General features: G+C 45.6%; 1 protein-coding gene and 1 non-coding gene across 3 annotated transcripts; one reads left to right on the top strand and one right to left on the bottom strand.

The window, feature by feature from the left end:
• Positions 1-1,734: 1,734 nt before the first annotated feature.
• On the bottom strand, positions 1,735-19,239 carry LOC115457952 (NXPE family member 3-like). 2 transcript variants are annotated; one of them, XM_030187672.1, is made up of 5 exons: positions 18,995-19,239; positions 13,562-14,334; positions 5,767-5,837; positions 4,963-5,175; positions 1,735-3,244 (listed from the first exon to the last, which is right to left on the bottom strand). In XM_030187672.1, the coding sequence occupies exons 1-5, from the start codon at positions 19,130-19,132 to the stop codon at positions 2,712-2,714; spliced, it is 1,728 nt and encodes a 575-aa protein (XP_030043532.1). In that variant the 5' UTR covers positions 19,133-19,239; the 3' UTR covers positions 1,735-2,711. The 2 variants fall into 2 exon arrangements, with proteins under 2 accessions (XP_030043532.1, XP_030043534.1); XM_030187674.1 differs by having other exon boundaries at positions 13,562-14,272; positions 18,995-19,075.
• TRNAS-CGA lies at positions 14,762-14,843 on the top strand. Its single transcript has one exon. It is a non-coding gene; the product is annotated as a tRNA-Ser (tRNA).
• Positions 19,240-25,954: the final 6,715 nt, after the last annotated feature.

Raw genomic sequence — 25,954 nt, 5'->3', positions numbered from 1 at the left:
TATAAGGAGTTTAGCTTGAAAACTACTTAGCTTTCCAAGGGTCCGATCTTTTCTTTATTGTTTGGCACTGAGCGCGACCACGACCAACGGTGGCCAGCGTTTCGTCACCTGCTTCAGGGTCATAAGGTCGGCGTCAATCTTATATTTAAGTCCTTTGCAACTGGGGTAGTGGAGATTCAAGAATGAGCGTGTTGACCTTTTTGTGTTCCTGGTTGGTAAGTCTATGAGGTCTGACATATAGACCGGGGCCTCGCCGTGAACGATTTTATGGGCTAGGGTGGGTGGGAATAATGTGGGATATAAATGCCATAAATAAATATATAAATAAATACATTTTGAACGCAATTCATTCTTTTAGTGGGAGCAGGTGTAGTTTTTCTCTTAGGGGTTTGGCGCTTTCGTATTTCGTTTTTCCAAATATGAGTCTGGCTGCTGTGTTTTGGGCAGTTTGGAGTTTCTTAACGATTTGTTCTTTGCATCCGGCATAGATGGCATTGCAGTAATCTAGGTGGCTTAGCACCGTTGATTGTACCAGGCTGTAATTTGCATAGCCTCAGTCTACAACATCTGTATCCACACAGGTCATGAGAGCTGGATGGGAAAAAAACCAAGGAGAGAAGCTTTGCAAAGGAGGATATAAAATCAAAAAGAAAGAAATCGATTTAATTCACAGATATACAAGCTGCCACTTCTTTATGTGCTCTTACACAGATGAATGGTGAAAAAGTTGGCCTCTGCTGGACAATTTATTTTCATGGTTTCTTCATCCAGGAAAAGTTTCCCCCCCCCCCCCCCCCCCATTATATTAAGATGCACAAGAAAAATGAAAACAAAAGGGTTAAGCCCACCTCTTTGCTACTGCTTTCGACTCCTAACCATGACTCTCTTACTCAACACCCTCACTTATCACCCCTACCACTGCACTTTCCCCACCCCTAGCTGTCTGTTCGTCTGTCCAATTTAGATTGTAAGCTCTGTTGAGCAGGGACTGTCTTTTCATGTTCATTTGTACAGCGCTGCGTAAATCTAGTAGCGCTATAGAAATGTTTAATAGTAGTAGTAGTAGTATGAGCCAAGTATAGGACAGTCAAGCCATTGTGACATCACTGATGAGGTTGGCTCTTAGGCATTGGTGGACTGAGGCATTATGACATCACAATGTAAGCTCTGGTTAAATCACCGCAGCTCCTCAGTACCTTTCCGCTCTCATCTCTCCCTACACTCCTCCCCGTGAACTCCATTCGCTGGGTAAATATCTCATGTCGCTCTCATCTCTCCCTACACTCCTCCCCGTGAACTCCGTTCGCTGGGTAAATATCTCATGTCATCCCCTTTCTCCCCCACTGCTAACTCCAGGCTCCGTTCCTTCTATCTTGCTGCTCCCTATGCCTGGAATAGACTCCCTGAGCCGGGTACGTCAGGCTCAGTCTCTGGCTGTCTTCAAGTCTAGGCTTAAAGCCCACCTCTTTGCTACTGCTTTCGACTCCTAACCATGACTCTCTTACTCAACACCCTCACTTATCACCCCTACCACTGCACTTTCCCCACCCCTAGCTGTCTGTTCGTCTGTCCAATTTAGATTGTAAGCTCTGTTGAGCAGGGACTGTCTTTTCATGTTCATTTGTACAGCGCTGCGTAAGTCTAGTAGCGCTATAGAAATGTTTAATAGTAGTAGTAGTAGTAGTAGTAGTTAAGACTTTAAATTAGACATTACAACAGAACCAGTGATTATTTTGGCAAATGTTTTATTAGGCATGGATGTCATAGTTGAAGTTCAAAAAATGTTTTCAGTAGTAATGTATATGTAGAGGGATTTTGTTGTTGTTGTTGTTGTTGTTATTTTTTGTACTTGATAGCATCTTATATGGGACTTTTCACTTGTTTATTTGTAATTTATTTTTAGTAGGTTGGGTGGTGTTGAGGTAGTCACATGGCAGTAAAAAGGCAAGAAGACGCTTCAGGAGAGCAGTCACACTGCAGGTGATTCGAGCAGAGACTGCTCCAGGACAGCAGTTGTACTGCAGGAGGTGCAGGCAAAGGCTGCCATAAGAGAGCAGTCACACTTCAGGAGGTACAGAGCAGCAGAGACTGCTATGGGAGAGCAGTCACATCCATATGAGAGCAGTCATACTTCAGGAGGTACAGAGACTGCTACAGAAAAGCAGTCACATTGCAGATATTGTAAGCAGAGGCTTTCATAGGAGAGCAGTCTCACTTCAAGAGGTACAGAGCAGCACAGACTGCTACGGGAGAGCAGTCACATTGCAGATGATGTAGACAGAGACTTCCATAGGAGAGCAGTCGGGACGTACAGAGCAGCACAGACTGCTACAGAAAAGCAGTAACATTGCAGATGATGCAAACAGAGACTTTCATAAGAGAGCAGTCACATTTCAGGAGCTACAGAGCAGCAGAGACTGCTACGGGAGAGCAGTCACATCGCAGATGATGTAGACAGAGACTTCCATAGGAGAGCAGTCAGGACGTAAAGAGCAGCACATGCAAACAGAGACTTTCATAAGAGAGCAGTCACAGTGCAGGCTGTGCAGGCACAGACCACCACAGCAATGTGGTCATGCTGCAGGCGATTCAAGCAGAGACTGCTCCAGGACAGCAGTCACACTGCAGGAGGTGCAAACAGAGATCAACGTAGGAGAGCAGTCACGTCACAGTGCAAGGGATGCAACAGTCACACAAATGTAAGGCAAAGCTCAGTGGGGACAGATATATGAGAGAAACAAATCTATTTCGTTCTGAACAATGACTCTCCCAGGATGAAGGTCCTGTTTCAGATAGTGACAGGACGTCATCTGCCATGTGTCAATGACAGCCACTGGGAGCCCAGAAAACATCTTCCTCATGATAATGTCCAGCTGGAGGGACAGCCAGTCACTGCCGTGCAGCATGCTGAACCCCGTGTTGGCTGATTTGATGATAACAGTGGTCTGAGGGCTCCTCTGCAGGAGATCCGTCACTGCCCTGCGGATGCTCTGAAGCCGGCGGATGTACAAGTCCACAGGGTAAGTGACAAAGTGAGCCCAGAGATTGAGGACGATCACCAAATCCGGACCACCTCCAATAGCATCGATGTCGTTCGCCACGTAGTGACGGTCTGCCATCCAATACTTCAGCATCCTCAGTGGGTTCCCATGTGCTCTGTACTGCAGCAAATAACTGTCCTCGGAGTCCGTGGCCAGGAGGGGCCCCGAATTATGCTCAACGTGCAAATCAATCTGTATCAGCGCTGTAACATAATGAGGTGGAAGATTGTCAGTACTCATCCCCAGCCTCAGATTCTCACCGAGCGCCCGCCCAGTCCCTAAACAAAAACCTTCAATTCCCCCCTTCCAAAGACCAAGAACAGTTGCTCATTTAGCAGTTTGGCTTTTTTTTTCCTGTATAGGAAATAATTACATTGATTCACTTTTATTTTTAGGGTCCAGCGGTTTCCTTCTCTGGGCCTCCAGCTCTGTTGGAACTGGGACTAGACTCTAGAGACTTCCTTCACACCTACCCAGCGATCCCTCCCCCATTAAAGGGTCCTTTTACTAAGGTGCGCTGAAAAATGGCATGCGGTAGTGTAGACGCGTGTTTTGGGTGCACGCAGAATTATTTTTTAGCGCACCTACAAAAAAAATGCCTTTTTTTGCCAAAAATGAAAATTGCCGCGCGTCCACTTTGGGTCTGAGACCTTACTGCAAGCCAGTGACCTAGCTGTAAGGTCTCACGCGTTAACCGGGCGGTAATGGTCTACGCATGTCAAATGCCACTTGATGCACGTAGCTGCCGCGTGCCAGAAAAATAACAAACATTTTTCAGATGCGCGTAGCGGACGCATGCCAAAATTGAAATTACCGCAAGGGCCATGCGGTAACTCCAATTTGGCGCACATTGGGTGTGCATAGGCACCTGGGCGGCTGAGTAAACGGGTCCCTTGACATGACAATGATTGGCCAGCAGCCAGGCAATCAAGGGTCCTAAATCCAGCCACAAGGTGTCACTGTTGCACCATATCTATGACTACCTACCTCCCCAGCATTCCCAGCCCAGCCAACCCAGAGAAACCTGAGCAAGGAATGTAGCCCAAAGAGTGCAGTGCACAGGCTGTCATTGATCCACCAGTCCAACTTTAGCACTGATTTTCAAACTCTTTGAGAAAAGCAATAGAGATTATGCCTGTTGAGAAATGGGAGTGTATCTGAATGCCTCAAGAAACACTTAGGATTGGGGGGAAAAATTTGCCGGAGAAGGAGAATAAATAGAATTTTAACCCACAGACGTCATAATCAATATCTACAAATTCCAATTCCACCAGAATTTAAATTTGGAATTAACCCACTCAATACCCAACCAAGGCACCTAACACTGTTCAGAATATAATGATTCAATCATAAAAATATAAAGTAAAAAGGAGAAATTTTCTTTCCTTGAGTCCCTCCAGACCAGCCCAGGTGTGTGGGTATATACTCTCCTGCCAGCAGATACCTCCCACTTGCTAGATACTGAGAACTATTGGTTGGTGTAGACTGCACACGATCCTTCATAGGGTGAAAGGCATCGAACCAGTGGTTCTCAGTCGCCATCTGCTGGCAAGACAGCATATACTCATGTGTCTGGACTGGTCTGGAGGGACAATGAGGACACAAAATCTAATGCAAACCAAACCCACCTAAAAGGAGTCCCATCAAAGACTCCTGAAATATATGAATAGTAAGTCTGTCTAAGAGAAGGCAAGAGAAAAGGAAGAACAAAGAAAGAATGAGCTAAAGGCAAAGAGAAGCAAAAAAATAAATTAAGGAAAGAGAACGAGGAAAACAGAGAAAGTGAACAAAGAAAAATAAGAGAAGAGAAAGGGAACTGGGTGGAGAAAAGAGAATCAGGGAGAAGAGTTTGAGAGAGAGAGAGAGAGAACATTCGGACCCTCCAGGAAATGTGCACTCTGCGAAACAACATGTCTCTTACTGGAAATGACATTCACAAGGTACTCCCACCACTGCCGTAGGGTTGAATCCCCAAACATGTACACGATTTTCCCCCTCAGGCAGCGTCTCATATCGGATGGGTTGGGGAACCTCTTGCCGGTACAGACTCGGGACATCCAGACATCGTTGAAATAGAATCCGGATGGATTTGGAATCGGCAGCCCAGGGGTGCAGACAAGAGGCCGCGGTTCACCTGAGGAGGGCAAATACATTGAAGATGGAGGTTACACTCATATTAGCATGCCTTGATTTCCTTACAGAACGTTTCTGTCCTGTCTACAATATTTCTTTGTGGGTATTAGAATTAGGTAGAGTGAGAAAGGACAGGATAGAGAAAAAAGGAGATGTGAATAAGCTTAAATGGCTGGTGTGACAAAACCTAAACAAAAACTGAACATGGCCAAGACCAAACTTCTTGTCTTCCCACCCAAACCCACTTCTCCTCTACCTCCTCTCTCTATTTCGGTTGATAACACCCTCATCGTCCCCGTCTCATCTGCCCGCAACCTCGTTGCTGGGGTGTGCCGGCTCCACGCCGGTTCACTGCTCTCTCTGTCCCGGAACAGGAAGTAACCTGTTCCGGGGCAGAGAGGGCAGTGCACCAGCGCGGAGCCGACACCCCCCAGCGGTGTACACCCGGGGCGGACTGCCCCCCCCCCCGCCCCCCCCCTTCCTATGCCACTGGACCCTGGTCAACACAGCAGGCAGGAAGAAGTGACCAGACTGGGTAGACCAAGCAGCTTTTGTCAGCATCCGTGTTTGCAGGTCTGTAAAAGCCTCTTACCCCTGGTGCTGTTCCTATCCAGGACGTGAAGAGCTGAGAGATGTCCCTCGATTATCGGATGGGTCAATGTTCTGTTAGGAGGCAAAGGAGGAAAAAAAACACTTTCAATACGAGTCTGAATTTTTATTTGTTACATTTTATTTGTTACATTTGTACCCCACATTTTCCCACCTATTTGCAGGCTCAGTGTGGCTTACATAGTACCGTAGAGGCGATCGCCAATACCGGTTATAACTAATACAAAGTGAGGTTGTGGTAAAGTAAAGTTCATGTGTGACAGACATATTGGGGAATCGTAAGAAGAAGAGTTAAGTTATGTCCAGTTAAATTATGTACTAACGGTTAGCGTCAGAAGCGTAGGCAGGTTTTGAAGTCAGGGGGCGCAAACCTTTTGGAAAACAGGTCCCGGTACGAGACTGCAGGCCCAATCTGCAGAGCCACCATTTAATTGAAAATCCGTTTATAAGTACATAAGTACATAAGTACATAAGTACATAAGTAGTGCCATACTGGGAAAGACCAAAGGTCCATCTAGCCCAGCATCCTGTCACCGACAGTGGCCAATCCAGGTCAAGGGCACCTGGCACGCTCCCCAAACGTAAAAACATTCCAGACAAGTTATACCTAAAAATGAGGAATTTTTCCAGTCCATTTAATAGCGGTCTATGGACTTGTCCTTTAGGAATCTATCTAACCCCTTTTTAAACTCCGTCAAGCTAACCGCCCGTACCACGTTCTCCGGCAATGAATTCCAGAGTCTAATTACACGTTGGGTGAAGAAGAATTTTCTCCGATTCGTTTTAAATTTACCACACTGTAGCTTCAACTCATGCCCTCTAGTCCTAGTATTTTTGGATAGCGTGAACAGTCGCTTCACATCCACCCGATCCATTCCACTCATTATTTTATACACTTCTATCATATCTCCCCTCAGCCGTCTCTTCTCCAAGCTGAAAAGCCCTAGCCTTCTCAGCCTCTCTTCATAGGAAAGTCGTCCCATCCCCACTATCATTTTCGTTGCCCTTCGCTGTACCTTTTCCAATTCTACTATATCTTTTTTGAGATACGGAGACCAGTACTGAACACAATACTCCAGGTGCGGTCGCACCATGGAGCGATACAACGGCATTATAACATCCGCACACCTGGACTCCATACCCTTCTTAATAACACCCAACATTCCATTCGCTTTCCTAGCCGCAGCAGCACACTGAGCAGAAGGTTTCAGCGTATCATCGACGACGACACCCAGATCCCTTTCTTGATCCGTAACTCCTAACGCGGAACCTTGCAAGACGTAGCTATAATTCGGGTTCCTCTTACCCACATGCATCACTTTGCACTTGTCAACATTGAACTTCATCTGCCACTTGCACGCCCATTCTCCCAGTCTCGCAAGGTCCTCCTGTAATCGTTCACATTCCTCCTGCGACTTGACGACCCTGAATAATTTTGTGTCATCGGCGAATTTAATTACCTCACTAGTTATTCCCATCTCTAGGTCATTTATAAATACATTAAAAAGCAACGGACCCAGCACAGACCCCTGCGGGACCCCACTAACTACCCTCCTCCACTGAGAATACTGGCCACGCAATCCTACTCTCTGCTTCCTATCTTTCAACCAGTTCTTAATCCATAATAATACCCTACCTCCGATTCCATGACTCTGCAATTTCTTCAGGAGTCTTTCGTGCGGCACTTTGTCAAACGCCTTCTGAAAATCCAGATATACAATATCAACCGGCTCCCCATTGTCCACATGTTTGCTTACCCCCTCAAAAAAATGCATTAGATTGGTGAGGCAAGACTTCCCTTCACTAAATCCGTGCTGACTTTGTCTCATCAGTCCATGTTTTTGTATATGCTCTGCAATTTTATTCTTAATAATAGCCTCCACCATCTTGCCCGGCACCGACGTCAGACTCACCGGTCTATAATTTCCCGGATCTCCTCTGGAACCTTTCTTAAAAATCGGAGTAACATTGGCTACCCTCCAGTCTTCCGGTATTACACTCGATTTTAGGGACAGATTGCATATTTCTAACAGTAGCTCCGCAAGTTCATTTTTTAGTTCTATTAATACTCTGGGATGAATACCATCAGGTCCCGGTGATTTACTACTCTTCAGCTTGCTGAACTGACCCATTACATCCTCCAAGGTTACAGAGAATTTGTTTAGTTTCTCCGACTCCCCCGCTTCAAATATTCTTTCCGGCACCGGTGTCCCCCCCAAATCCTCCTCGGTGAAGACCGAAGCAAAGAATTCATTTAATTTCTCCGCTACGGCTTTGTCCTCCTTGATCGCCCCTTTAACACCATTTTCGTCCAGCGGCCCAACCGACTCTTTGGCCGGTTTCCTGCTCCCCTCACACCCCATCTAGCTATGCCTCTGGTTAGTATGCGCTAATGGCCATAGTAACATAGTAAGTGACGGCAGATAAAGACCTGTACGGTCCATCCAGTCTGCCCAACAAGATAAACTCATTTTACATGGTATGCGATACTTTATATGTATACCCGAGTTTGATTTGTCCTTGTCATTCTCAGGGCACAGACCATGTTCTGAAGCTAACATCGAAGCCCCTTAAAATTTACACTCAAGCCCATCCCTATCTATTCAGTCACAATCAGGGCATAGACCGTAGAAGTCTGCCCAGCTCCCGTTTTGTTTCCAATTACCAGCGTCGCCACCCAATCTCCGCTAAGATTCCGCAGAACCATTCCTTCTAAACAGGATTCCTTTGTGTTTATCCCACGCATGTTTGAATTCCATTACCGTTTTCATCTCCACTACTTCCCACGGGAGGGGGCATTCCACATATCCACCACCTTCTCCGTGAAAAAATACTTCCTGACATTACTCCTGAGTCTGCCCCCCTTCAACCTCAATTCATGTCCTCTAGTTCTACCACCTTCCTGAAAAGGTTTGTTTGCGGATTAATACCTTTCAAATATTAAACATCTGTATCATGTCACCCCTGTTTCTCCTTTCCTCCAAGGTATACACGTTCAGGTCGGCAAGTCTCTCCTCGTATGGTTTGCAACACAAATCCCATACCATTTTTGTAGCTTTTCTTTGCACCGCTTCCAGTCTTTTTACATCTTTAGCAAAATACGGCCTCTAAAACTGAACACAATACTCCAAGCAGGGCCTCAGCAACGACTTGAAGAGGGGCATCAGCACCTCCTTATAAAGCTTCTTCCTTTTCCCAGGTTCCCCGCATTTCAGCCGCTCTGATATTGTCTCTCACATAAGTGCTAATGGTCAGATCCCATATATGGTGCTTCCGTGCGGAACACATTTCCGCCTAAGCGTATTCTATAAAATGTAGGTATGGTATATAGAATACGCTTAGTTGATATCCCAGCACCTAAAACTATGTCCCTCCATTTACACCAACGAAAACATGGAGTAAATCCCTGCGTGTAGATTCACATGCACCGGGTCATACTCTATTACAATGCACGTAAATTTTGGAAAGCCCACAAAACGCCCGTTTCCCCGCTTTAGAATTCAGGCGCAGCTTATTACTAAATACGCTTAGCGAGTTGTGCACGTAAATTCTAATTATTGCCAATTAGTGCTCATTATTGCTTGTTAAGTGCTGTTATCAACGCTGATTAACTTGTTAAGCCTATTAAGTTACGCGCGTTTTTATGGAATACGCTTAGATTTCAGCGCAGAATGCTTGACACAATATATAGAATCCAGCAGTAAATGCTGCCTGTCCTATTTTATACCTATGGACCATGTGGTACCAGGGGCGTAGCCAGACCTTACAGTGGGAGGGGGCCAGAGCACGAGATTGGAGGCACATTTTGAGTGCCGCCCCCCCCCCCCACACCGCCATGCCTCGCTTCGCCTCACCTCCCCCACCACCACCTCCTCGCACCCCCCCTCGCCTCGCAAACAAATACCTTTACTGGCGGGGGTGCCCAACCCCCGCCAGCCGAAGCCTTCTTCAGCGCCGTCTCCGGCGCAGCCGCGTTCCTGCCCTGCTCTTCTTGCTCCTCCTGTCCCGTTCACGCTGACGCTCCTTCTCAGTTTCACATACAGGAGCGTCAGCGTGCACAGGAGGAGCAAGAAGAAAGAAGAGCAGGGGCAGGAACGCGGCTGCGCCAGAGACCTGCGCTGAAGAAGGCTTCGGCTGGCGGGGGTTGGGGACCCCCACCAGCCAAACCAGGGGCCCGGATGAAATTTGAGGGGGCCCACGCCCCCGTGGCTCCCTATAGCTACGCCCCTGTGTGGTACTAGGCACACATGAATGTCAGCTGAGATGATCATTTTGTAGCTTTATCATAGGTGCAATTGTGAAGCAAGTTTTATTAAGGTACAACCAGTCCTTTGTTTGTTATAGAGAAAAATAAATGGAGTCCCGCTATTTTGAAACGTGATCTGCATTTTGCTTATCCTGATAGGGAATGAAATTGTTTTAAAGGTGATCCAGGTGAGGAGCTGAAGCTACGCTAATGCATCGTTTTATTGGAGAGATGTCACAGAACAGCACAGAGAGGGTCCCCGAAGCACTGAACAAAGTCCGAACAGCAGAAAGAAGCACCAGGAGCCTTCAAAAACGGGACACAAATCTCTTTAATCATGTAACTTGAACATCAGTTCTTTCATAAATGACCCAGCACGGGCCGTGTTTCGGCGCACAGTGCCTTCGTCAGAGGTCAATAAAGTTGTGATTTCTAAGGAGCAGCGGAGCTTTGTCCATTTAACATAGTAACATAGTAGTTGACGGCAGAAAAAGACCTGCATGGTCCATCCAGTCTGCCCAACAAGATAAACTCATGTGTATGTATATACCTTACCTTGATTTGTACTTGCCTTTTTCAGGGCACAGACCGTACAAGTCTGCCCAGCAGTATTTCCCGCCTCCCAACCACCAGTCCCGCCTCCCACCACCGGATCTGGCACAGACCGTATAAGTCTGCCCAGCACTATTCCCCGCCTCCCAACCACCGTCCCGCCTCCCACCACCGGATCTGGCACAGACTGTTTAAGTCTGCCCAGCACTATCCCCGCCTCCCAACCACCAGTCCCGCCTCCCACCACCAGATCTGGCACAGACCGTATAAGTCTGCCCAGCACTATCCCCGCCCCCCAACCACCAGCCCCGCCTCCCACCACTGGCTCTGGCACAGACCGTACAAGTCTGCCCAGCAGTATTTCCCGCCTCCCAACCACCAGTCCCGCCTCCCATCACCGGCTCTGGCACGGACCGTATAAGTCTGCCCTCCACTATCCTCGCCTCCCAACCACCAACCTCTTCCCCCACCTGCTCCGCCACCCAATTTCGGCTAAGCTTCTGAGGATCCATTCCTGCTGCACAGGATTCCTTTATGCACATCCCACGCATGTTTGAATTCCGTTACCGTTTTCATCTCCACCACCTCCTGCAGGAGGGCATTCCAAGCGTCCACCACCATTTGAGATGACAAATTGGATGATTGTCCCGCTTAGTGCCAATAAAATACGATTGGTAGCTTAGCGGAATAGAGCCGAAGCAGTCCCTTCATACTTTGATCATCTCAAAAGGACAAAACCCCACTGCTCCTTAGAAATCACAACTTTATTGACCCCTGACGAAGGCACTGTGCGCCGAAACACGGCCCGTGTCGGGTCATTTATGATGTTCAAGTTACATGATTAAAGAAATTGTGTCCCGTTTTTGAAGGCTCCCTGGTGCTTCTTTCCGCTTATTGGAGAGATGTAACAGATCAAGTTACAATATAAATTTAAGGATTATGTTTAGTGCTATGAAATCATTGCTATGGATGACACTATGTTTTCAGCTTCTAATCCACCTTGAACCTTTTTAAGGCCTAAAGCACAACATGAGTGCCAATTAAATCAAAATATAATTTCATGTTCTGATTGTGGTTAAAATGTTCATTGCATAATACACGGTGTCTGGAAAAACGGGACAGCCCCTCCCTCCCATCCCCCAATTGTTTTTCCAAATAACCCCAAAACATCCTACTGCAGCAGAAACTTCTGCCTGAAATTCAAGACATTTCCGAATGCTTTAGCTTTCAGCAGGATGGAACTTGCAAAACAATTGCACTGTAAGACCTTTTTTCTTTTTTACAAAGACTTAGTAAATGTGTCAAGGTTGAAGGAGGACACTTTGAACACAAATGATGAATTAATTAAGGGGTCCTTTTACTAAGGTGCACTGAAAAATGGCCTGCGGTAGGGTAGACGCGTCTTTTGGGCGCACGCAGAATCATTTTTCAGCACACCTGCAAATAAAATGCCTTTTTAAAATTTTTGCCGAACATGGGCGTGTGGCAAAATGAAAATCGCCGCCCATCCATTTGGGGTCTGAGACCTTACCGCCAGCCGTTGACCTCGCGGTAAAGTCTCACGCGGTAATGACCTAAATGCATCAAATGCCACTTGGCGTGCGTAGCTGACGTGCGCCAGAAAATTTAAATGATTTTTCGGACGTGCGTAGTGGATGCACACCAAGAATGAAATTACCACAAGGGCCATGCAGTAGCCGAGCAGTAACTCAGAACTGGCGTGTGTAGCTGCTTACGCAGCTCAGTAAAAAAGCCCCTAAAAAAAACCCCATTATACTAATGTATTTTCAAAGGTCATACTAGGGGCCCAGTTTACAAATGCACGCTTGCATTTTTAGCATACGCTAATGTTGTAGAAGCCCATAGGAATTAACGCGCCTTTGTAAACAGGGACCTAAATGTTTAAGCAATTGCAAAGTATTTTGAAACTATGAAAGGGCCACCCCTTAGTTCTTGGTAAGTGCCTCCCCCTGGTCCCCATCCCCAATAAATGGCTCAAGATCTGTCAGAAGTGGAAAAATGTCATAAGAACACAAGTATTGCCATACTGGGACAGACCAAAGGTCCATCAAGTCCGGCATCCTGTTTCCAACAGTGGCCAATCCAGGTCACAAATACCTGGCAAGATTCCATGTAGAACTGCAAACAATAGCAAGATTCTGGAATCCTAAAGAGTAACAAGATTCCATGTAGAACCCCAAAGAGTAGTAACATTCCATTCAGAATCCCAAGTACATAAGTAAAAAAGTATTGCCATACTGGAACAGACCAAAGGTCCATCAAGCCCAGCATCCTGTTTCCAACAGTGACCAATCCAGGTCACAAATACCTGGCAAGATCCCAAAAAAGTACAAAACATTTTATACTGCTTATCCCAGAAATAGTGGATTTTCCCCAACTCCATTTAATAATGGTCTATGGACTTTTCCTTCAGGAAGCCGCCCAAACCTTTTTTAAACTCTGCTAGGCTAACTGCCTTTACCATATTCTCTGGCAACAAATTCCAGAGTTTAATTACACATTGAGTGAAGATAGTTTTTCTCTGATTAGTTTTAAATTGACTACATTGTAGCTTCATTGCATGCCCCCCAGTCCTAGTATTTTTGGAAAGCGTAAACAGACGCTTCACATGTCATCCTTCAAGGAGTCTTGCTAGATTTTTTAAAAAATGGCATACAACAGAATTTCTTAATGGGTTAGTGTAATGCTTCTAGGGGAGGCTGAAGCTGGGCTTTTGCATATGTGCTATTTGGTAACTCTGTATGTGGCAAGTGGCCTCTGTCATTGCTGTTCTCTCACAGATTTGGTGAGGAAATCTAAACTAGCTCTTCCCACAATAAACATTTTGCTGGGAATTAATGAAATAACAAAAATAACAAATGGGAAAAGCATGAGCAGCATGGCTCATTGAAATTCTTAACCACCCCTCTGCATGGCAGGAGGAGGGGTGCACACATACACACGTATTCTAGAAAATTACCCATTTAGAAACATTTCATCTTCTGTGGATGTGATCTTCCTGACACCTCCTGCGGAGTGGTAAACCAAACTGCTGCATGGAAGCCATTTTGGTCTGACACAGACCCACCTCTCGCCAGTCCCGGGGTCGATGTATTCACACACTGGCTTCTGCGGGATATCCAAGTTGCATTCTGTCCTTTCTTCAGTTCCATTTCTCCGGAAATACCCATAAAAATAGACCTTGTCGGGGTAGGTGTCTCTAAGTCTTTTGAGGATCTGGACAGCCTCACTGGAGTGTATGAGCTGGATAGAGACCTCCACGTCTCCAGGCCACAGCAGCAGGAAGGTGACGGTGTACGTCCCGTTCTGGTGGTCCTTCACAGACCCCGTCACACCAGCTTTCAGTCTCGGGGAATGGAGCTTGGCCAGGAAGAAATCTCCTCCATAACTCTTCGGCCTGTTCCGGTGGTCTCTTGCGGTTAGCAGCAGCTCCAGGGTCTCTCCGACAAAATAGCTGGCTCTGGGTTTCAGGATCCGATAATCACAGTTCTGAGGACTCGTGGATGAGTTAAAAGTCGGCGAGCCCTGGGGTTCTGGCCATGCAATCAGCTCCTTCAGCGTCTTCACCTCCTCAGAGTCCTGCCATGGAGATGAGTTCCTATCACGCCAGGGTTGTTGTGTTCCTGTAGGGGAATGAGGAGCAGGTGTTACTTTCTCCAAACGATTCATCCTGAGTGGAAAACAGGAAAATAACTTAGGTTCAAGATCTGCGTTCCAAAATCTGATCAGGACCTGGAAGGGGAAGGAAGAAACAAGAGACAATTTAACATATTTATTCCATGAGGTATTCTATTACAGAGGTTAAGCTACAAGCAGGGTTATTACATGATATGTGTTTTGATAAATTGTATCCTAATCTGCCCGATATTTCAAACTTTCAATTTTCAGTCATTTTCTATTTTTAGAACTTTTTAATACTATTTTTCTGGAAATTCTGGTCCAAATTGTTCCCGTGATATTGATTGATGTTCAATTCAGTCCTGTAGTCCAACGGGAATTCAATCTATTGTCTAAACTGAATGTAGAATATGTATAGATTTGTAGATAGTTGAGAATTTTCCCTTCAGCCATCTGCTTTGTATTAAGGGCATGTATAGAAGATGTGTCATGTAATGTATTTATTTCTATTGAGCTTGTTTTGAGCAGCTGTGACCATGTGGCTGCGATGACCGAGTGGTTAAGGTGTTGGACTCGAAATCCAATGGGGTATCCCTGCGTAGGTTCAAATCCTGCTCGCAGCGAGTGCCTTCCTTATTTTGGGGTCATCTTCGACTCCTCCCTTTCCTTGTCTGCACATATTCAGCAGACTGCTAAAACCTCTCGTTTCTTTCTCTATATCATCACTGGGTAAATCTCTCTTATCTGCACCCTTCTACTCCACTGCTAACTCCAGACTCCGTTCCTTTTATCTTGCTGCACCATTTGCCTGGAATAGACTTCCTGAGCCGGTAAGTCAAGCTCCATCTCTGGCCGTCTTCAAATCTAAGCTAAAAGCCCACCTTTTTGATGCTGCTTTTAACTCCTAACCCTTATTCACTTGTTCAGAACCCTTATTTTATCACCCTCACTTTAATATTCCCTTATCTCTTGTTTGTCTGTCCTAATTAGGTTGTAAGCTCTGTCGAGCACGGACTGTCTCTTCATGTTCAAGTGTACAGCGCTGCGTACGTCTAGTAGCGCTATAGAAATGATAAGTAGTAGTGGTAGTAGTAGTCTTTGGGGTTCCGGAATCTTGCTACTCTTTGGGATTCCACATAGAATCTTTCTACTCTTAGGGCTTCCGCACAGAATCTTGCTACTGTGGGATTCCGGAATCTTGCTACTTTTTGGGATTCTGCTTGGAATCTTGCTACTCTTTGTCCTTATCCCTTACTTGTCCTGTTTGTCTGTCCTAATTAGATTGTAAGCTCTGTCGAGCACAGACTGTCTCTTCATGTTCAAGTGTACAGTGCTGCGTACGTCTAGTAGCACTATAGAAATGATAAGTAGTAGTAGTAGTATCTGGGTAAGCCGCAACCAGTTGAAATACTGCAAAGAAGGCAACTTGTACTTTAGAGACAGCTCATCAAAGTTATGAAATTGTTGTTTATGCATAAGATGATCCAGTAAGTAAATTCCAAAAGAGTTCCACAGAGACCGGTAAATAGTATTAGGGTCAATGTGAAATTTAGGGTTGTACCATAGTGACATGACTGTCTAACTCACTTTACTCTATCTTCTATGAACTTCAATGCAATACCACTTTGTATTTCTCAGTTCCGGAAATGGCGATCGCCATTACGGCATAATGTAAGCCACATTGAGAGCCTGCAAATAGGTGGGAAAATGTGGGATACAAATGCAACAAATAAATAAATAAATAATCAACAGAGTCCATAATGTGCCGAAGAGGCTCAGTGGTATGTATACAAGTCAGGAAAGTTTCTTTGGATGCTTTAAGAGTTTTAAGAACAATTCCAGGTACCCTATTTTTCCAGAAAAAAATTTACCAACTCCTCAAATCAACTATATTTTGATGATTCTATCTTTGTTCTATAGAATCATCAAAAATATAGTTGATTTGAGGAGTCGGTACCTTTTCAATAGTATCTATTCTGCCCCAGCAAGAAAGAAACAAAGGGGACCATTTGCACAGCTTCAATGGACACAACCAGTGCACTACAATTCCCAGGTTGTTTTTTTTTTTGTTTCATTTGTACCCCGTGCTTTCCCACTCATGGCAGGCTCAATGCAGCTTACATGGGGCAATGGAGGGTTAAGTGACTTGCCCAGAGTCACAAGGAGCTGCCCGTGCCTGAAGTGGGAATTGAACTCAGTTCCTCAGGACCAAAGTCCACCACCCTAACCACTAGGCCACTACTCCACTGTTGCTACTATTTGAGATTCTACATGGAATGTTGCTATTCCACTAGAAGTCGGCCCTTGCAGATCACCAATGTGGCCGCGCAGGCTTCTACATGGAATGTTGCTAGTGGAATAGCAACATTCCATGTAGAATCTCCAATAGTATCTATTTTATTTTTGTTATATTTGTACCCTGCGCTTTCCCACTCATGGCAGGCTCAGTGCAGCTTACATGGGGCAATGGAGGGTTAAGTGACTTGCCCAGAGTCACAAGGAGCTGCCTGTGCCTGAAGTGGGAATCAAACTCAGCTCCTCAGGACCAAAGTCCACCACCCTAACCACTAGGCCACTCCTCCACTCGAAACCAGGGATGTAAGTTCACAACCAGGACTGGACAAAAAGTCACCAGCCTGGCAATGGGCAACTTGGCATCTCAAGCTCCGACCAGCATTTCTGCTTCAGTGAACTTGGTTCTCTGACTTTGTAGGAAGTGGCTGGTTTGCTAGCTGTAGACACCAGAGACCAGACCTCATCTTAACCAGTGGGACCTAATCAGATGTACCTTGGTGGCCTTCAGCTATGGTAAACACAGTGATCCCGGACACATGATAAGGGTTCTTTCCGTCAATAATTTACCCAAAGTCCAGCAGAAGCATTCCCAGCTCTTATGCAGCCTCCTGCTGCTGTGTTCATAAGGCTTAATCCAAACACAAACTCCAAATGCTGTCAGCCTAGGGAAGCTGTGTATATCTGTCTGTCAGTCTGTCTCTTTATGTTACTGTTAGACCTTGTATGTCTTTGTGAAAGGTCTTATCTGTGGAAACAAACCAAAAAGGGCTTTGTGGTTTCCCTTTGTTAACAAAAAGGCTACATTAAATGGAGATTAAGCAATGATAGTGCTAATCCCAGCCAGTCTTACTGTCTATCAGATGCCAAACTACCCATTCCAGGAGGGAGATTTTTAATGTGGAGTGGAGGAGTGGCCTAGTGGTTAGAGCACTGGTTTTGCAATCCAGAGGTGGCCAGTTCAAAGCCCACTGCAACTCCTTGTGATCTTGGACAAGTCACTTAACCCTCCATTGCCTCAGGTACAAACTTAGATTGTGAGCCCTCCTGGGACAGAGAAATAGCCAGAGCACCAACCCCCTTCAGGTGCATTATGGACCTGCAGTACTGATTTCAACGGACACAATCAGGGACTACAAATACCCACTGCTTTTCGGGATGTAAGTGCAAATCCAGGCAGGGCTGGTCAAAAGGGTCACTCTCCTGGGACTGGGTAGCTCTGAAACACCACTTGATCTGCTCCAAATGGGCTTGCCAGCTAGCTCCTGCTTCATCTGACAAGAGTTGATCCTGGCTTTAAGCCCATTGCCATGTGCAGCCTTACTTTTCTTAGGGAATGCAAGGGGTACGTCCAGGACTGGATCAACCCTAGCAAATCTGAAGCCAGCTGACAACCCCCACTCACCAGTCAGAAACAACAGGGAGCAGTGTCCCCCAGAATGGTAAGCATCAGCACCTTAGAGAGTGAATAATCAGGCAACCACTTGGGTCCCCACTTAAGGCGTCCCTACAATCCCCTCCCCCACCACCACCAAAAAAATGTTGGGACCTGAAGTGTTTGCAAGGAAATATTTCCCTTGAAACATTCAAATGTTCAGTAGTTCCTAATACATCTTTCCTCTGATACATTGTAGGTCCTTTCCATTTCTTATTATTTTGAATTTTTAAACCGCTTTGCTCGCAGTGCATCAAGATCAAACAACTTAACGTAACCTTTTCCGCCCTTTCATTCCATCCTCAACCCCAATGCAATTCAAGGACAGGGCAAAGTGAGATTGAAATTAAAAAAATATTCATCCTGCTTATAGCTCATCCAAGCAAAACCTTTGAGAAGTCCCAGGCCCGCTGCAGATGGTAGAGAGACACTGATCCAAAAGACCCTTTCACACAGGAAGGTAAAATCCAGGCTGCTTCTCTGTACAGGCAATGTTAGGAAAAGTACTGTAACCCGGTGAGTTATTCTTTTTTTATTTTTAATCTGGGGTCTGGGCTTCCAGTGATTGCTGGTGGCCAGTGCTGTGGCTCCGGAAGCGGGTCCTGGACTTCCAGCATGGAACCACGCTGTCCGCAGCTTGCCCCAATGTTCTGAGCTTTGGATTTGGGCTTTTTTTTGAGTGGGCATCGCTCGAGCATGAGTGTGGGGTGATGCAGAATTTTAATTAGAGTGAACATCTCTAGTTTTATAAAAGTTTTGATAGAGATTTATGATAAAAATCTGTAAATATCTTTAAATGTGTGTTTAAAAATTATTTTAAAATGCACTGTATGTGTAGTTCGACGGCACTAATGATTTTAAGATATTTTGATCAAATTGTACAGTACTTTTTCAGCCACAAGCACCCAGAAAACAGTGATAAATGTGTGATCTGAAACTAGTTTTAAATATTTTAACCATTTGGATACTATATCCATGGTCAGTTTATCAAATAAACCTAGCACATATCTCTGTGTATAAAAGATAAACTCATGCAGCCACACTTACCCCAGTCGCGATACACGCAACGAGAGTCGCAGTCAGGTACCAAACTCTTTTGCGTGCCACCAAGCCCACGACGTACTTGAAAAAGTGGAACCGTGGAGACGTCTTGGAGGCCCTGCAGGCAATGATTATTTTACCCATGGTGAGAACTGACTGCCCCCCAAGTCTCCCCTACAGCCCAGCATCAAGGGGACATCTGTGTCGCCTCCTCCAGCCAGGAGCTAAATTAAACCAGAGTCCAGGTTGCTGTCCCCCTCTGCCCCCAGACCCCCACCATCAGTGCAAGGGCGTGAAGGGGAGGCTCCAGTTACCTTCTGATTAGGAAGAGGAGGGCCAAGGAAGGCAGAGCAAACAAACCTGTGGAGTGGCATTTTTTCCCCCCTTATGTGATGACAGCTCTGATATTGGATCCCATTGTAACCTCGATAGCCCAAGGTTCACCTAATTTTTCTTTTTCTTTTTCAGTTTCCGTTTTGGGTGACTTCAGTCCCTTGGGGGAACCACAGACAGGCTAAGTTGTTTTTTGATTCCAGATTCTGACTGAGAAAGTTTTATCAGCATGACAATATATAGGTCAGGTTCTGATGTTGATCCAAATTGTCCATAGTCAAATTATGTTTCTAGCCTGGTCACAGGATACAGTATACTTTTCTGCTGTTTCTCCCAGGATTAGATAGAGAGGTTTTTTTTTTGGGGGGGGGAGGGTTGTTCAATGCTTTATGGGAAGTTTTTAAAAAATATTATTTTTCTCTTTTTGCAAAATGTGCATTTCTAATGTCTTTGTATGGGACAGGAGGAAATGCATGTCAGTTTCTCTTTCTTTGTAGTTGCACTACATGCCAAGTAAGATTTTTGAGGGTGCAATGCTCAAAACACCAGCGCTAGAGGCAGGAGTGCGCATCCAATGGTGCAAGAACAGCGCAGAAAACTAGCTCCCCCATGCCCAAACTTTAGGCACGCTAGTAAAATGAAAACAAGAGGGAGGAATATGACTGATACATGTATGGAGTGGCCTAGTGGTTACAGCACCAGTCTTGCAATCCAGAGGTGGCTGGTTCAAATCCTGCTACTGCTCCTTGTGACCTTGGGCAAGTCACTTAACCCTCCATTGCCTCAGGTACAAACTTAGATTGTGAGCCCTCCTGGGACAGAGAAATAGCCAGAGTACCTGAATGTAACTCACCTTGAGCTACTACTGAAAAAGGCCATAAAGCAGCTTTTTTGCACCAAATTCAGGCTCCCTGATAGGATAAGAAGGATGCGAAGCAGGGGCTTAAAAGCCCACAAGTGCAGGAAATAGTAAATGATGGCAGATAAGGACCTGTAAGGTCCATCCAGTCTGCCCAAGATAAACTCATTTTACATGGTATGTGATACTTTATATGTATACCCAAGTTTGATTTGTCCTTACTATTCTCAGGGCACAGACCATAGAAGTCTGCCCAGCACTGTTCTTGTACTAAAAGTTCTGAAGCTAACGTGGAAGCCCCTTAAAATTTACCCTCCAGCCCATCCCTATCTATTCAGTCACGATCAGAACACAGACTGTAGAAATCTGCCCAGCACTAGTTTTGCTTCCCAGTTACCAGCGTTGCCACCCAATCTCCGCTAAGATTCCATAGATCCATTCCTTCTAAACAGGATTCCTTTGTGTTTATCCCATGCATGTTTGAATTCCATTACCATTTTCATCTCCACCACCTCCCGCAGGAGGGCATTCCAGGTCTCCACCACCCTCTCTGTGAAAAAATACTTCCTGACATTAGTCCTGAGTCTGCCCCCTTTCAACCTCAATTCATGCCCTCTAGTTCTACCGCCTTCCTGTCTTTGGAAAACATTTGTTTATGGATTAATACCTTTCAAATATTAAACTGGAGGAGCGGGCATTCTGTCCCGTAGCATAGATGGCCTTGTAGAACGGCAGGGGAACTGTATAACGCCCGGTCAAGAGGGACAGGCTGAGCCGGTCCTTATTTGTTGTGCCAGTGCATGCAGGTAGATGTAGTTCTGACCTCCTGAAGAGAGTTGAGGACTACATTTCCCTGTATGCAATAGCAGGGTACAACCAGAACGGGCTCAGCCTGCCCTGTGGAATTAAAAATAATATGGAGTGGTGGTGGAAGTAGCAGAACACTAAATCACAATCAAAATACCTCCCACTGCTGACTGTAAGAAGGGATATAATCTCTGGCAAAGATGTCAACAAGGGAATAAGGAGAGATGAGTGCTTTTATATTCATCAGTTGACCATAGCACATATTAATGATTATTTCGTACTGAGTATCAACCTATACTGTGGCATCAGTTTGTTTGGGGTTTTTTTCTGCCGATGATAAAGATCAGATCCTTTTAAGACCGAGAGATTGGTCAACGGGATCGTCTACTGTTTGTGAACTGGTGTATCCAGGCACTTTGAGGCATTTTTTACCCACCTAAAGTAGAGGAGTGTGGTAGCCGTGTTAGTCCACTCTTAAGGTTATCAATAGAAATCAAACAAAATAAAACATGGAAAAGAAAATAAGATGATACCTTTTTTATTGGACATAACTTAATACATTTCTTGATTAGCTTTCGAAGGTTGCCCTTCTTCGTCAGATCGGAAATAAGCAAATGTGCTAGCTGACAGTGTATATAAGTGAAAACATTCAAGCATTACTATGACAGTCTGACAGGGTGGGAGGATGGGGGTGGGTCGGAGGTATGCATGGGGACATCAAAGCATATCATTGATATTCTAACAGGGTGGGTGTGGATAGGTGAGGGGTGGGGTGATCAACAGAGACATACAGCTTTATGGTTTATAATGGGCTAGGAACCCCAGGTCCTTGTTAAGTCCTTTCTGTTGGGTGTTAAAATATTCAATCATTCTGACTTCAAAGGTCTTACGTTCCGATCTGAGGAAGAAGGGCAACCTTCGAAAGCTAATCAAGAAGTGTATTAAGTTATGTCCAATAAAAAAGGTATCATCTTATTTTCTTTTCCATGTTTTATTTTGTTTGATTTCTATTGATTACCCACCTAAAAAAATTAATTTTTTTAAAAATAAATAATAAAAAAAATTTATATTAGGAGATTATATCCCTTCTTACGGTCAGCAGTGGGAGGTATTTTGACTGTGGAATTAAAATACATACTCTGCAAAGTGATGCGCATGAAAAAAAATAGGACCACAATTCTCAGAATGCACTGGGTTAATAATTCTGAAAGGATAACGTGTACGGTCGGCTACAGCGCTGGAGCTTCACAGACAGAACACATTGACCAACTTACAGTACATAAGTTTAGAGTTAGCTGGTTCTGTAATGTAAATGTCAATTTCTAAGTTTCTCTATTCAGATGCTCAAGTTGGGTTTGACTGTTTAGCACAGGCTTCAGTGTAGGGTTTTCACCAGTGCCTTAGGTTAATTTTGGTTAAATAGAATATATTATGGTGTTCACTGTTAGCTATACCTAATTTTGGATTGAACGACTGTACTCTCGGGCTGTTCCTATGTAACTGTTGAAAATGCCAATATAAAAATCGTAAAATTCAAAAAAGATTCTTTTTTTTTTTTTAACAGAATTCTAAAAGAAGTACTCGTGTTAGTCCAGTCATGGTGTAACGAAACTGACAAAGGCAGGTAACACCTTATAAGCTCAAAACTGGCCCACTGCAGTCCCTTGAGGGCCTGGAGAGGTCTGGTCCCTCTTAAAATGCTTGACTGGAAGAGGAACTTAGGGATTGAGAAGACAAAAAAAAACGTCTGTTCGGGGGGGGGGGGGGGGAGAGGAAAATGAGAGACCAATAATGTTCTTCACAGCTGTAGCGAAAACGGGAAGCGCAAAGAGATTCATATTTGGAAAACAGAAGGAAGAAGTCTTCCACCGAACTTTCCGGAACACATGTCCATGCGTAGAGCACAGGTGGCTCAAAACAAAAAAAACCTTTGATGTCTATTGAAAACGTGATGTAGGCAGAACAGGTAGAGGACAGGCAGAATTATCTGGAAAGGTGGTGAGGGGAGTGAGAGGGTTAGATGACAAAAAGTCCAAAGCCAGGAGGTAAAAGCTTGATTCTTCTTCCAAGCCTTTAAGGGAAGAGGCAACTAACTGGCTAGTCACACACACACACACACACACACACACAAGGCTTAACACCAGTTTACCTGCTGTAGCAGGATTTGTTTTCCCACACGTAGCTGAAATAATTTTCCTGCACTTTTTCCGACTCCACAAGTAATTTTTCCCAAAGTAAATCACCCTTGTTATCTATCTAAACTCTTTGTTACTCTTATCTTATCTGTCTGCATGCGCCACCTCGCCTCTGTTTTCTCTAAAAATGTTTTATTGTGTATTGTGTTGACAGTGTAAATAGCACACTATGCCAGAATGGGTATTGCTACTTGAATATTTTACTGATATAATTGCTTACTGTCTTTGTCTTGGTTATTCTTGCTGTACAGCACCAGGTGAATCTCTTTAAAAAGGTAGTAAATATTATCCTAATAGACATGACATAAGACATAAGCATCGCCACACCGGGACAGACCAAAGGTCCATCTAGCCCAGCACCCTGTCTCCGACAGTGGCCAATCCAGGACACAATCACCTGAAAAGGTCCACGGAGCAAAGCATTTTGTACTGCTTGTCCCAGGAATAGTGGATTTTTCCCTACGTCCATTTAATAACATTCTATGGCCTTTTCCTTCAGGAAGCCGTCCAAACCTTTTTTAAACTCTGCTAAGCTAACTGCCTTAACCACATTCTCTGGCAACGAATTCCAGAGTCGAATTGCGCGCTGAGTAAAGAAAAATTTTCTCTTATTTGTTTTAAACTTACTGCACTCCAGCTTCATTGCATGCCCCCTTGTCCTAATATTTTTGGAAAGCGTAAAGAGACGTCCTCCTGAAGACTCGCAGCAATCAGATGATCTTCTTGCCCGTGCAGCGCCTTCACACAGAGGGGAGGCGCTGCGCAGGCCCGGTAAGGCGTAGGGGGGGTCCGGTGGAGGGGGGGAGCAGCGGCGACGACCTCAGGGGGGCAGGGCACAGGGGCGGAGGATGGCGGGAGGCGGAGCTGTGGGAGGAGAAAGAGTCAGGAAGGGAGGGGGGCCGGGGCTGCTAAATTTCCTGACAAGCGCCTTTGCCCCCTCCCACTCCTTTTTTTAATTTTTGGTTTGATTTTATATTTTAAGCAGGGGGAAGCGGGGAGCCACGTGTTTGTGTGGGCTATTTATATTTTCAAACGTGCCAGCTTGGATTTTTATGCTGCAGGGAGAAGCGGGGAGCAGTGTCTGTATGACAGCTCAGGCCTTAACGACAGGTCTGACTTCATGTTAAATATATCGCGGTAACTGATTCGGTGCAATCGTCGGTATGGTTAGTGCATTCCGAATTGTCTACATTATAATTGGAAGTGACTCGTTTGCATTCCGTTTTCGTTAGCTGCTAGCGTCGTCGGAAAATGGCCTTTAATGCATGCTAGGGTTGAAAAGTTCTTCGTTAAAGGGTCGTTAAAGTTTAGTGCATCTGGGCCTCAGTGAATCCAAGGATCCTTCTCTGCTGACATCTGCTGTGGGAATCTCAACAGTGCCCTGGCAGTCTCGGACTAGTCAGACCTGCTCGACTCAACCACTTGACTCTAGTTTCCATGCATCTCGGCTAACCTGTTTCTCCAGGAATCTTTCAAAGCCAAGGTGGGCGACGTTTCTCCACAAGGAAGTCCACAACTGCAAATCCCAGCAGGCACGAAGCCGACCTGCAAAGATGCACCTGAGAGATGGGAGGCCACACCAGCCGTGACCCAGAGATACTGTGGATCTCATGCCTCATGCATGCAGCTGCAGAATCGCACTAACATCCAGAAGTAAATCCAGAGGTGACAGCCTGCCCTCCTATAGTGAAACTACCTTATCAATTTTCAGTGGACAGTATGCACAGGCACTCTCCTCCCCCTTCCCCCCCCCTCAAAAAAAGTATCTGAATGAGAAATAAGCCTAGCTTAACCTGCCTTCCCCCCCCCCCCCCCCCCCCCCCCGAGAGAGGAGAAAGGGGACAGAGGCTCAGCGATCCTGGGAGAGAGATCCCCGCTCCTCCACAGCTCATAAACCCCTCAACCCTTCCATCTCCACAAAGCTGACACACAGAGGCAGATCAAAAGCAATAAATTAATTGGTTTATTGTATACCATATATTAAAAAAAATTCAGGGAGGCCAAACAGCCAGGTATCAAAAAATTAAAAAGGGGAAGGCAGTTGGGGGGGGAGGGAGGACACAGGCAGGTTCACAGGAGAGAGGTCAGACAACTTATATGATGATCCGTCCCAAGGAAGACCGAAATCCAGTCTCCATAACCAGGGACCACGATGAAGAGAGGGGGGGGGGGGGGGGAATAGGAAACTCCTGAATTAACACCCCCCCCCCCCCCCCCCCGATTAGGAAAGTGGTTAATGAAGGTCTGTGAGCCAAGAAAACTCTGCATAACCTTTGTAACACCAGGGAACTTTTTCTGGAGATAGCAGCAGCTTTTGAAAGCACACAGAAGAATGACCCCCTAAATCCTCCGCCCAGCCCCCATGACTGTGTTTTTGGAAGACACAAAAGGAGAGGAAAGAAAAGCCCCTCCCCCAATCCTTCATTTTCCACCACCAGAGCACAGCAAACGCACACATAGTCTCCCACACGGTGTCCCTTTGCTAACACTCAGATACCTGGATTCACTGGTACCGAAATACTTTACTGTTGCCCAGGGCCAAGGTGCTCTCAGCACAGGACGCTAGGTCCCCTCCTCAATATCCCTCTTTCAAAGATCCCTTCACTGCTCAGCTGCACCCCCCCCCCCTCCTTCCCAGCCCCTCATCCCTCAATCCCCCAAAAGTAATAATCCCAGTAATCATTCCCTATTTACCCCCCCTCCGGCCTGCACTTCCACTTTTTTCATAGCTCCCCCCCCCCCACTTGCTCCTTCAACCCCTCCATTCTTCAC

Source organism: Microcaecilia unicolor, chromosome 14 (genome assembly GCF_901765095.1).
Source record: "Microcaecilia unicolor chromosome 14, aMicUni1.1, whole genome shotgun sequence".
Taxonomy (NCBI): domain Eukaryota; kingdom Metazoa; phylum Chordata; class Amphibia; order Gymnophiona; family Siphonopidae; genus Microcaecilia; species Microcaecilia unicolor.
The sequence above is the reverse complement of the archived record's forward strand: the minus strand, read 5'-3'. Positions and strand labels throughout refer to the sequence as shown.